Here is an 11,227-nt window from a genome sequence, read left to right as displayed (position 1 = left end):
TGGGGAAAGTGCTCTGGGTTGTTGGCATCTGCTGAATGCAAGATATCAAAGTGACGTCAGTGAATGCAGAGTTGGGAAGAGACGTATTTTTACCATTCAGATACGACAAACGTAAATAACCACAGGAACACAGATAGGAGTACAATGTACAAAAGTAATTAGGGATTGATTATTTTTGAGCATATATCATGTTTGTTTTCAATATAATTGATGTGATTGTTAGTTTCTATAATTTAGTTTTTAATAATGGCTATATTTAACAACTGGTTCACAAAATTCTTGAAAATCTTATAGTTGGCTCTTAAGTTCCAGTAAGAGCCAGGTCCAGCACTCTGCCGCTTTCAACCCTTGCCCAGAAAGACTGCCTTTTCAAAGTAGGTTCCACTAACACTGCAGGGCCATAAAGGGCTGCTACTGCTGGTTTCTGACCGGGAACAGCCCAAAATGTGTGAGAAAATATTATTTTTAAATTAAAAAATGGAAAGATCTGGGACAAATATTGAGCGGAGCGAATAGCCAAAACCATTTATGTGGGAATGTGTATTCCTGGAGGGGTCCAAAGTCGGGTAGAGGTGAGTGGTAGGGATCTCAGAATTAGCAAAACCCATTCATACGGGGTTATATGTAACAGAGTTCTCTTTTTCTTTTTTGTCAACAGATTTCTTAAAGGCTAAAGGAATGGGGGCAACTGGTATTACCTAGCCATTGGACCTGTATCTTTCTTTAGAGAGACTGACGTTCATTACACTCCCTCCTTTTGCTTAGATAAATGCTGTGTAAACTATTAACACATAAAGTTCTCCACCTTGCCTTTTTTTCTAAACTTAAAGACATATCTTCGAGGCTACTTGATCGCCAAGCTGAGAACAGTGTTATTTCAGTGAATGGATGTACTGACCACACTATTATGCATCTCGTGAAGCATTTAAAGTCACACATATAAGAAAAGTTACTATAAGTGCTACTTGTTCCCCATGTTGAGAACTGTGTTATTTCAGCGAGTAGGTGTGGTAGCTACAATGTGATGCACATACTGAAGTTGTTAAAGACACGTGAATAAACAAAGTTGCCAAAAGTGTAAAAAAAGAAATCCTTGAGAAAATCCTTGAGGCCAGCGTGGTGGCTCACGTCTGTAATCCTAACACTTTGGGAGGCAGAGGCAGGCAGATCACTTGAGGTCAGGAGTTCGAGACCAGCCTGGCCAACATGGTGAAACCCTACCTCTACTAAAAATACAAAAATTAGCCGGATGTGGCAGTGGGTGCCTGTAATCCCAGCTACTCAGGAGGCTGAGGCAGGAGAATTGCTCGAACCCAGGAGGCGGAGGTCACAGTGAGCCAAGACTGAGTCACTGCTCTGCAGCCTGGGTGACAGAGCGAGAAAAAAGAAATCCTTGCGATCGCTCCATAGTGCTCCCTGGAGACATCCCTCACTCCTCTCAACAGCTAGAGGGTACTCCATTGTGTGGACCTACCATAGTGTAGTCAACTAGTCTATTGATGGACACTCTGGTTGTTTATATTCTGGTTGTTATTTTAAATATGGCTGCAATGGATAGGCTTATGACACATCTTTAGCAATTTTTGTATCACTACGTCTTTGGGATTGATCCCTAGATGTACCATTGTTGCTTAAAAGGCGAAAACGCAAGGTATCTTGCTCATCGCTGTCAAATACCTCTTCAAGAAGGATGGGCCATTTGTCTTTTCCCCATCAATATCGGAGAGAGAAAGTTTTCCCAGCATCTCACCAGTAGTATTGCCAGATTTTTGAATTTGCCCATCTGAAAGGAGAGAAATGATATATTCGTGTATATACATTAACTTGCACTTCCCTTCATATGTGCCAGGTTGCGCATCTTTTCCATATGGTTAAGATAAATTCCTGTTTTCTTTATTCTTATGTAATTTTAGTTTATAGTTTTGGCCCACTTAGTATAGGGGCCTTGGCATTTTTTCCTTTCCAAGAAAAGTGATTTATATCTTAGGGATGTATTAGGACATTTACCTTTGCTTCTGATATAAGTCATAAATCATTTTTCCTGTTTGTCATGAATCTTTTTACCTCATTGATGGTGTTTTGTTTCATTTTTTGCCATGCAAAAACATTTTATGTTTCCTTGATAAACTTTATCAATATTTTGCCTTATATATTTTGGGGTTTTAGTCATAGCTGGGAAAGACCTGCCACTCTAAATGTAGAGAAGATTGTCTCCTGTAGTATAGGGTTTTGTATTTCACATTGTAAACTCCGGTCCACTTGAAATGTATCCTCGTATATGGTGGGAGGCGGAGATCCAGTTTTTCCAATACCACTTGTTAAAAAGTTCCCTGTGGAAGTGACATCAGCAGGACGGTAGCCAAGAAAGCTACAGGCCCTCCTTCCCCCATAGAGACATTAAGTTAACAACATAAGTTAACAACAGGTATGTAAACACCTGAATACCTCTGTGAGAATTGTAGAGATCATGGGACAAGCTACAGCACACTGGCCCTTGTAAAACCAAGAAGAGATTCCAGCGACAGAGGTAGGAAAATTCCCAGCATTCAGCATACCCCCATGTGCTCCTCCCTCTACGTGGTGTAGTGTGGAGCAACTAGGAAAAAAAAAAAAATCATGAATTCTGGGCCCCTCCCTTGGGATAAAAACAAGAGAGTGGACCATGCATACAATGTTCTGGCTCGTTTGGGTGCTATTTGAGGGACTGGTTTCCGTCTTGCCTGACTTGGAAGGCTGAAGCAACCTGAGATAGAGTCTGGAAGCTCCTGAAAACAGAAGTGAGCAGCAGGTAAGAGCTGCAGTTATGTAGGTAGATGCCAGGGGCAAGAAGACATTGGAAAAGGTTTGAGAGGTCCTAGAACCTCCAGCCAATTGGTGAAGGTCTTCCTATGCACCAAGCTGGTATGCAAAGACTGAGGGAGGTGATTGTTCCTTCAAATGCCCAAATCCCAACAAAAGATTTCAAGGCATACAAATCAACCGGGGAAGATGGCCCAACCCCTGGAGCAAAACAACACTCCAGGAGCCAGCCCTAAAGAAATGTAGACCTAAGAGCTGCCTGACAAATAATTTAAAATAAGTGTCATAAAGAAGTTCAGGTGCTTGCTTCGGCAGCACATATACTAAAATTGGAACGATACAGAGAAGATTAGCATGGCCCCTGTGCAAGGATGACACGCAAATTCGTGAAGCGTTCCATATTTTTAAACCCTACAAGCCAGAAGAGATTGGGGGCCAATATTCAACATCCTTAAAGAAAAGAACTTTCAACCCAGAATCTCCTATCCAGCCAAACTAAGCTTCATAAGTGATGGAAAAATAAAATCCTTTGTCAACAAGCAAGCACTCAGAGATTTCATCACCACCAAACCTGCTCTACAAGAACTCCTGAAAGAGGCTCTACACATATAAAGGAACAACCAGTACCAGCCACTCCAAAAACACACCAAATGGTAAAAGAGCATCAACACAATCAAGAAGCTGCATCAACTAACCAACAAAACAGCCAGGTAGCATCAAAATGACAGTATCAAATTCACACATAACAATACTATCCCTAAATGTCAATGGACTAAATGCCCCAATCAAAAGACACGGACTGGCAAATTGGATAAAAAGCCAAAACCCATCAGTGTGCTGTATCCAGGAAACCCATCTTACATGCAAGGATACACAAAGGCTCAAAATAAAGGGATGGAGGAAGATCTACCAAGCAAATGGAGAGCAAAAAAAAAAAAAAAAAAAAAAAGCAGGAGTTGCAATTCTCATCTCTGATAAAATAGACTTTAAAGCAACAAAGATCAAAAGAGACAAAGAAGGACATTACATAATGGTAAAAGGATCAGTGCAACAAGAAGAGCTAACGATCCTAAATATATATGCACCCAATACAGGAGCACCCAGATACATAAGGCAAGTTCTTAATGACTTACAAAGAGACTTAGACTCCCACACAATAATAGTGGGAGACTTTAACACCCCATTGTCAATATTAGACAGATCAACCAGACAGAAAATCAACAAGGATATCCAGGACCTGAACTCCGACGTGGAACAAGCAAACCTAATAGACATTTACAGAACTCTCCACCCCAAATCCACAGAATATACATTCTTCTCAGCACCACATCACACCTACTCTAAAATTGACCACATAATTGGCAATAAATCACTCCTCAGCAAATGCAAAAGAACGGAAATCATAACAGTCTCTCAGACCACAGTGCAATCGAGTTAGAACTCAGAATGCAGAAACTAACTCAGAACCGCACAGCTTCATGGAAACTGAACAACTTGCTCTTGAATGTTGACTGGATAAACAATGAAATGAAGGCAGAAATAAAGATGTTCTTCGAAGCATGAGAGAGCCCAGAGGAGGGAAGAAGGCAGATGACAGTCAGGAGCTCATTGTGGCTCTTTCCCTGGTGGTTTTCCTGGGGGAATGCCTGGTAGTTTTTCTGGAGGAATGCCTGGAATGGGAGGGGGCATGCCTGGAATGGCCAGAGGCCTGGACTCAGTGAAATTCTTAGTGATCCAGAGGTTCTTGCAGCCATGCAGGATCCAGATGTTACGGTGACCTTTCAGGCTGTGGCTCAGAACCCAGCAAATATGTCAAAATACCAGAGCAACCCAAAGCTTATGAATCTTATCAGCAAAGTGTCAGCCACATTTGAAGGTCAAGCTTAATGCCCTTCTGATAAATGCCCTTGCTGAAAGAAAAGCAACCTAGATCACCTTATGGATGCCACAGTAATACAAACCAGTGTACCTCTGACCTTCTCATCAAGAGAGCTGCGGTGCTTTGAAGATAATCCCTACCCGTCTCCCGCAAATCCAGCTGAAGCACTTTACAGCAGTTTGCCATTAGGGTATTCATTCAGATAATGTTTTCCTACTAGGAATTACAAACTTTAAACACTTTTTAACCTTAAACATATTTAAAACAATTTTAAAGTGTCTATTACTTCTTATATTTTTCTTTACTAATAATTTTGGATTATTTTTCTTTAAATTATTGGACAGGGAAGATACTTATATATGGAAGAGTATTGCTCTAATTTGAGTGAAATAAAAGTTTATTAGTGCAAGGCAAAAAAAAAAAAAAAAAAAAAAAGATGTTCTTCGAAACCAATGAGAACGAAGACACAACATACCAGAATCTCTGGGACACATTTAAAGCAGTCTCTAGAGGAAAATATGTAGCAATGAGTGCCCACATGAGAAGAAAGGAGAGATCTAAAATTGACACGCTATCATCAAAATTGAAAGAGCTAGAGGAGCAAGATCACAAAAACTCAAAACCTAGCAGAAGACAGGAAATAACTAAGATCAGAGCAGAACTGAAGGAAATAGAGACACAAAAAACTCTTCAAAAAATCAATAAATCCAGGAGCTGGTTTTTTGAAAAGAGCAACAAAATAGACAGACCACTAGCCAGATTAATAAAAAAGAAAAGGGAGAATAACCAAATTGATGCAATAAAAAACGATAAAGGGGTTATCACCACAGATTCCACAGAAATCCAAACCATCATCAGAGATTATTACAAACAACTCTATGCACATAAACTAGTAAACCTGGAAGAAATGGATAAATTCCTGGACACCTGCATCCTCCCAAGCCTAAACCTGGAAGAAGCCAAAACCCTGAATAGACCAATAACATGGCCTGAAGTCGAGGCAGCAATAAAGAGCCTACCACCCAAAAAAAGCCCAGGTCCAGATGGGTTCACAGCTGAATTCTACCAGACATACAGCTGATACCATTCCTTCTGAAACTATTCCAGACAATCCAAAAAGAGGGAATCCTTCCCAAATCATTTTATGAGACAAACATCATCCTGATACCAAAACCCCGCAGAGACTCAACAAGAAAAGAAAATTTCAGGCCAATATCCATGATGAACATAGATGCAAAAATCTTCAATAAAATACTGGCAAACCGATTGCAACAGCATATCAAAAAGCTCATCCACCCTGATCAAGTAGGATTCATCCCGGGGATGCAAGGCTGGTTCAACATACGCAAGTCCATAAACGTAATTCACCACATAAACAGAACCAAAGACAAAAACCACATGATTATCTCAATTGACGCAGAGAAGGCTTTTGACAAAATTCAACAACCCTTTATGCTAAAAACCCTCAATAAACTAGGTATTGACGGAACGTATCTCAAAACAATAAAAGCTATTTACAACAAACCAACAGCCAATATCATACTGAATGGCCAAAAACTGGAAGCATTCCCTTTGAAATCTGGCACTAGACAAGGATGCCCTCTCTCACCACTCCTATTCAATATAGTACTGGAAGTTCCAGCCAGAGCAATCAGGCAAGAAAAAGAAATAAAGGGTATCCAAACTGGAAAGGAGGAAATCAAATTGTCTCTATTTGCAGATGACATGATTGTATATCTAGAAGACCCCATCATCTCAGCCCAAAGTCTCCTGAAACTGGTAAACAACTTCAGCAAAGTCTCAGGATACAAAATCAACGTGCAAAAATCACAAGCATTCCTATACACCAGTAATAGACTTAAAGAGAGCCAAATCAAGAACGAACTGCCATTCACAATTGCTACAAAGAGAATAAAATACCTAGGAATACAGCTAACAAGGAACATAAAGGACCTCTTCAAGGAGAACTACAAGCCATTGCTCAACGAAATAAGAGAGGATACAAACAGATGGAGAAACATTCCATGTTCATGGCTAGGAAGAATCAACATTGTGAAAATGGCCGTACTGCCCAAAGTAACTTACAGATTCAACGCTATTCCCATCAAGCTACCAATGACCTCCTTCACAGAACTGGAAAAAAACACCTTAAACTTCATATGGAACCAAAAGAGAGCCCGCAGAGCCAAGTCAGTTCTAAGCAAAAAGAACAAAGCAGGAGGCATCACACTACCGGACTTCAAACTATTCTACAAGGCTACAGTAATCAAAACAGCATGGTACTGGTACCAAAACAGAGATATAGACCAATGGAACAGAACAGAGGCCTCAGAGGAAATACAACATACCCACAACCATCTGATCTTCGACAAACCTGACAAAAACAAGCAATGGGGAAAGGACTCCCTGTTTAATAAATGGTGTTGGGAAAACTGGCTAGCCATGTGCAGAAAGCAGAAACAGGACCCCTTCCTGATACCTTACACCAAAATTAACTCCAGATGGATTAAAGACTTAAACATCAGACCTAACACCATAAAAACCCTAGAAGAAAATCTAGGCAAAACCATTCAGGACATAGGTGTAGGCAAGGACTTCATGAGCAAAACGCCAAAAGCAAGGGCAACAAAAGCCAAAATAGACAAATGGGACCTAATCAAACTCCACAGCTTCTGCACGGCAAAAGAAACAGTCAGTAGAGTGAATCGGCAACCAACAGAATGGGAAAAAATTTTTGCAGCCTATTCATCTGACAAGGGGCTGATATCCAGAATTTACAAAGAACTAAAGCAGATCTACAAGAAAAAAACAAACAAGCCCATTCAAAAATGGGCGAAGGATATGAACAGATACTTTACAAAAGAAGACATACGGGAGGCCAACAAACATATGAAAAAATGCTCATCATCACTGGTCATCAGAGAAATGCAAATCAAAACCACATTGAGATACCATCTCACACCAGTTAGAATGGCGATCATTAAAAAATCGGGAAACAACAGATGCTGGAGAGGATGTGGAGAAATAGGAACACTTTTACACTGTTGGTGGGAATGTAAATTAATTCAACCATTGTGGAAGACAGTGCGGCAATTCCTCAAGGACCTAAAAATAGAAATCCCATTTGACCCAGCAATCCCATTACTGGGTATATATCCAAAGGATTATAAATCATTCTACTACAAGGACACGTGCACACGAATGTTCATTGCAGCACTGTTTACAATAGCAAAGACCTGGAACCAACCCACATGCCCAACGATGATAGACTGGATAGGGAAAATGTGGTACATATACACCATGGAATATTATGCAGCCATCAAAAACGATGAGTTCACGTCCTTTGTAGGGACATGGATGAACCTGGAAACCATCATTCTCAGCAAACTGACACAAGAGCAGAAAATCAAACACTATATATTCTCGCTCATAGGCGGGTGTTGAACAATGAGAACACATGGACACAGGGAGGGGAGCACTACACACTGGGGTCCGTTGGGGGGAAATGGGGGATGGGCGGGGGGTGGGGAGGTGGGAAGAGATAGCACGGGGAGAAATGACAGATACAGGTGAGGGGACCGACGGCAGCAAAGCACACTGCCATGTGTGTTCCTATGCAACAATCTTGCATGTTCATCACATGTACCCCAAAACCTAAAATGCAATTAAAAAAAAAAGAAAAAAAATTAATGTGATCCACCACATTAAAAAGATAATCACAACTGAGGCGGTAATTAACAGCCTACTGACAAAAAAAAAAAAAAAAAAAAAAAAAAAAAAAAAAAAAAAAAAAAAAAAAACCCAGGACCAGACAGGTTCACAGGCAAATTCTAACAGAGGTACAAGGTACAAAGAGGAGCCGGTACCATTCCTTCTGAAAGTATTTCAAACAATAGAAAAAGAGGGACTCTTCCCTAACTCATTTTACGAGGCCAGCATCATCCTGATTCCAAAACCTGGAAGAGACACAAGGAAACAAGGAAATTTCAAGCGAATATCCCTGACGAACATCGATACGAAAATCCTCAATAAAATACTGGCAAAGAAACCCAGCAGCACATCAAAAAGCTTATGCGCCGTGATCAAATCGGCTTCATCCCTGGGATGCAAGGCTGCTTCAACATACGCAAATGGATAAACGTAATCCATCACATAAACAGAACCAATTACAAAAACCACATGATTATCTCAATAGACGCAGAAAAACCTTCGATAAAATTCAACCCTTCACGCTAAGAACTCTCAATTAACTACATATTGATAGAACGTATCTCAAAATGATAGGAGCTATTTATGACAAACCCATAGCCCGGATCATACTGAATGGGCAAAAGCTGGAAGCATTCCCTTTGAAAACCGGCACAAGACAAGGATGCCCTCTCTCACCACTCCTATTCAACAGAATTGGAAGTTCTGGCAGGGGCAATCGGGCAAGAGAAAGAAATAAAGGGTATACAAATAGGAAGACAGGAAGACAAATCGTCTCTGTTTGCAGATGACATGACTATGTATAGTTAGAAAACTCCATCGTCTCAGCCCAGAAACTCCTTAAGCTGATAAGCAACTTCAGCAAAGTCTCAGGATACAAAATCAATGTGCAGAAATCACAAGCATTCCTATACACCAATAATAGACAAGCAGAGAGCCAAATCATGAGTGAACTCCCATTCACAGTTGCTACAAAGAAAATAAAATACCTAGGAATGCAACTCACAAGGGATGTGAAGGACCTCTTCAAGGAGAACTACAAACCGCTGCTTAAGGAAATAAGAGAGGACACAAACAAATGGAAGAAAACACCATGCTCGTGAACAGGAAGAATCAATATCGTGAAAATGGCCATACTGCCCAAAGTAATTTATAGAGGCAATGCTATTTCCATCAAGACCATTGTCTTTCCTCACAGAACTAGAAAAACTACATTAAGTTTCATATGGAATCAAAGAAGACCCCGTGTAGCCAAGACAATCCTAAGCCAGAAGAACAAAACTGGAGACATCATGATACCCAACTTCAAACTATACTACAAGGTACAGTAACCAAAACAGCATGGTACTGGTACCAAAACAGACATATAGACCAATGGAACAGAACAGAGACCTCAGAAATAACATCACACATCTACAACCATCTGATGTTCGACAAACCTGACAGAAACAAGGGGAGAGGATCTCCTATTTAATAAATGGTGTTGAGAAAACTGGCTAGCCATAGGCAGAAGGCTGAAACGGGACCTCTTCCTTACGCCTTATACAAAAATTAACTCAAGATGGATTAAAGCCTTAAATGTAAAACCCAAACCATAAAATCCCTAGAAGAAAACCTAGGCAATACTATTCAGGACACAGGAATGGGCAAAGACTTCATGACGAAACGCCAAAAGCAGTTGCAACAAAAACCAAAATTGGCACATGGGATCTACTTAAACTAAAGAGCCTCTGCACAGCAAAAGAAACGATCACCAGGGCGAGGCTCTGGCCTCAGGTCCGGATGGTCGCAGCGCGGCGCTCTTCATGGAACGGGCGCCGACCCGCCGACCCACGCTGGGGCCCCAGAGCTGAGCCGCCAGCCATGGCCGCTCCCCGCGGGAGGGCCGCACCCTGGACGACCGCCCTGCTGCTGCTCCTGGCCTCGCAGGTCCTATCCCCGGGGAGCTGCGCAGACGAGGAGGAGGTGCCGGAGGAGTGGGTGCTTCTGCACGTCGTCCAGGGCCAGATAGGCGCCGGGAACTACAGCTACCTGCGGCGGAACCACGAGGGCAAGATCGTCCTCAGGATGCGCAGCCTCAAGGGCGACGCGGACCTCTACGTCTCTGCCAGCAGCCTGCACCCCAGCTTCGACGACTACGAGCTGCAGCCGGCCACCTGCGGCCCGGACGCCGTGTCGATCCCCGCGCACTTCCGGCGCCCAGTGGGCATCGGTGTCTACGGACACCCGTCCCACCTGGAGAGCGAGTTCGAGATGAAGGTATACTATGACGGCACGGTCGAGCAGCACCCGTTCGACGAGGCCGCCTACCCCGCTGACAGCGCAGATGCCGGCCAGAAGCACGCTCGTGCGCCAGAAGATGCCTCGCAAGAGGAGGAATCTGTTCTCTGGACGATATTAATTAGCATTTTGAAGCTAGTACTTGAAATTCTCTTTTGAGTTCTTAACCACGCCCTAGAGTAGAAAACCCTCCATCTGTGAAGCTGATTGCAGTTTGCTGTGAACCTTGCTACTTGTACTTGAAGTTGTAGTTACCTTTTTCTAGTCAAGGGATGGAAAAATAAAAGCCATATGCATTTTGTTACCTCAGTTACCCCCAAAATAGGAAAAACAGCAAGCACAGTATTTGTTTTCTTTTAAAGATCAAAATTCCTATATTAAAAAAAGGGCCGTGTACCATAAAAAGTTTAGACTCTATTTTCATTAGGTTGACTAAAAATGATGATTGCCGTCACTTAGGTTTATATAAATCGAAGTAGAGCAACCTTTCATCCTGTTACACAGATGAGATTAAAAGGTTGGTAACTTTATAATTTTACTCTGGAGACTGTAAGCGAGTTC

The 11,227-nt window shown here is 41.8% G+C and overlaps 1 protein-coding gene and 1 non-coding gene across 2 annotated transcripts; both read left to right on the top strand.

Annotated features, from left to right (window-relative positions):
- Positions 1-3,098: 3,098 nt before the first annotated feature.
- Positions 3,099-3,205, top strand: LOC120366642 (U6 spliceosomal RNA). Its single transcript, XR_005581228.1, has one exon. It is a non-coding gene; the product is annotated as a U6 spliceosomal RNA (small nuclear RNA).
- A 7,026-nt stretch (positions 3,206-10,231) lies between these two features.
- Positions 10,232-10,976, top strand: LOC141582698 (UPF0669 protein C6orf120 homolog). Its single transcript, XM_074391525.1, has one exon. It carries the CDS (start codon positions 10,250-10,252, stop codon positions 10,823-10,825), a length of 576 nt encoding a protein of 191 aa, XP_074247626.1. The 5' UTR covers positions 10,232-10,249; the 3' UTR covers positions 10,826-10,976.
- The last annotated feature ends 251 nt before the right edge of the window (positions 10,977-11,227 follow it).

Source organism: Saimiri boliviensis, chromosome X (assembly GCF_048565385.1).
Source record: "Saimiri boliviensis isolate mSaiBol1 chromosome X, mSaiBol1.pri, whole genome shotgun sequence".
In the NCBI taxonomy this organism is placed as follows: domain Eukaryota; kingdom Metazoa; phylum Chordata; class Mammalia; order Primates; family Cebidae; genus Saimiri; species Saimiri boliviensis.
Note: the sequence above shows the minus strand (reverse complement) of the source record. Positions and strands in the feature narration are given on the sequence as shown.

What these genes read in the sequence shown, in the direction of transcription:
- LOC141582698 (XM_074391525.1), top strand. Translation starts at nt 10,250, where the DNA reads ATGGCCGCTCCCCGCGGGAGGGCCGCACCCTGGACGACCGCCCTGCTG.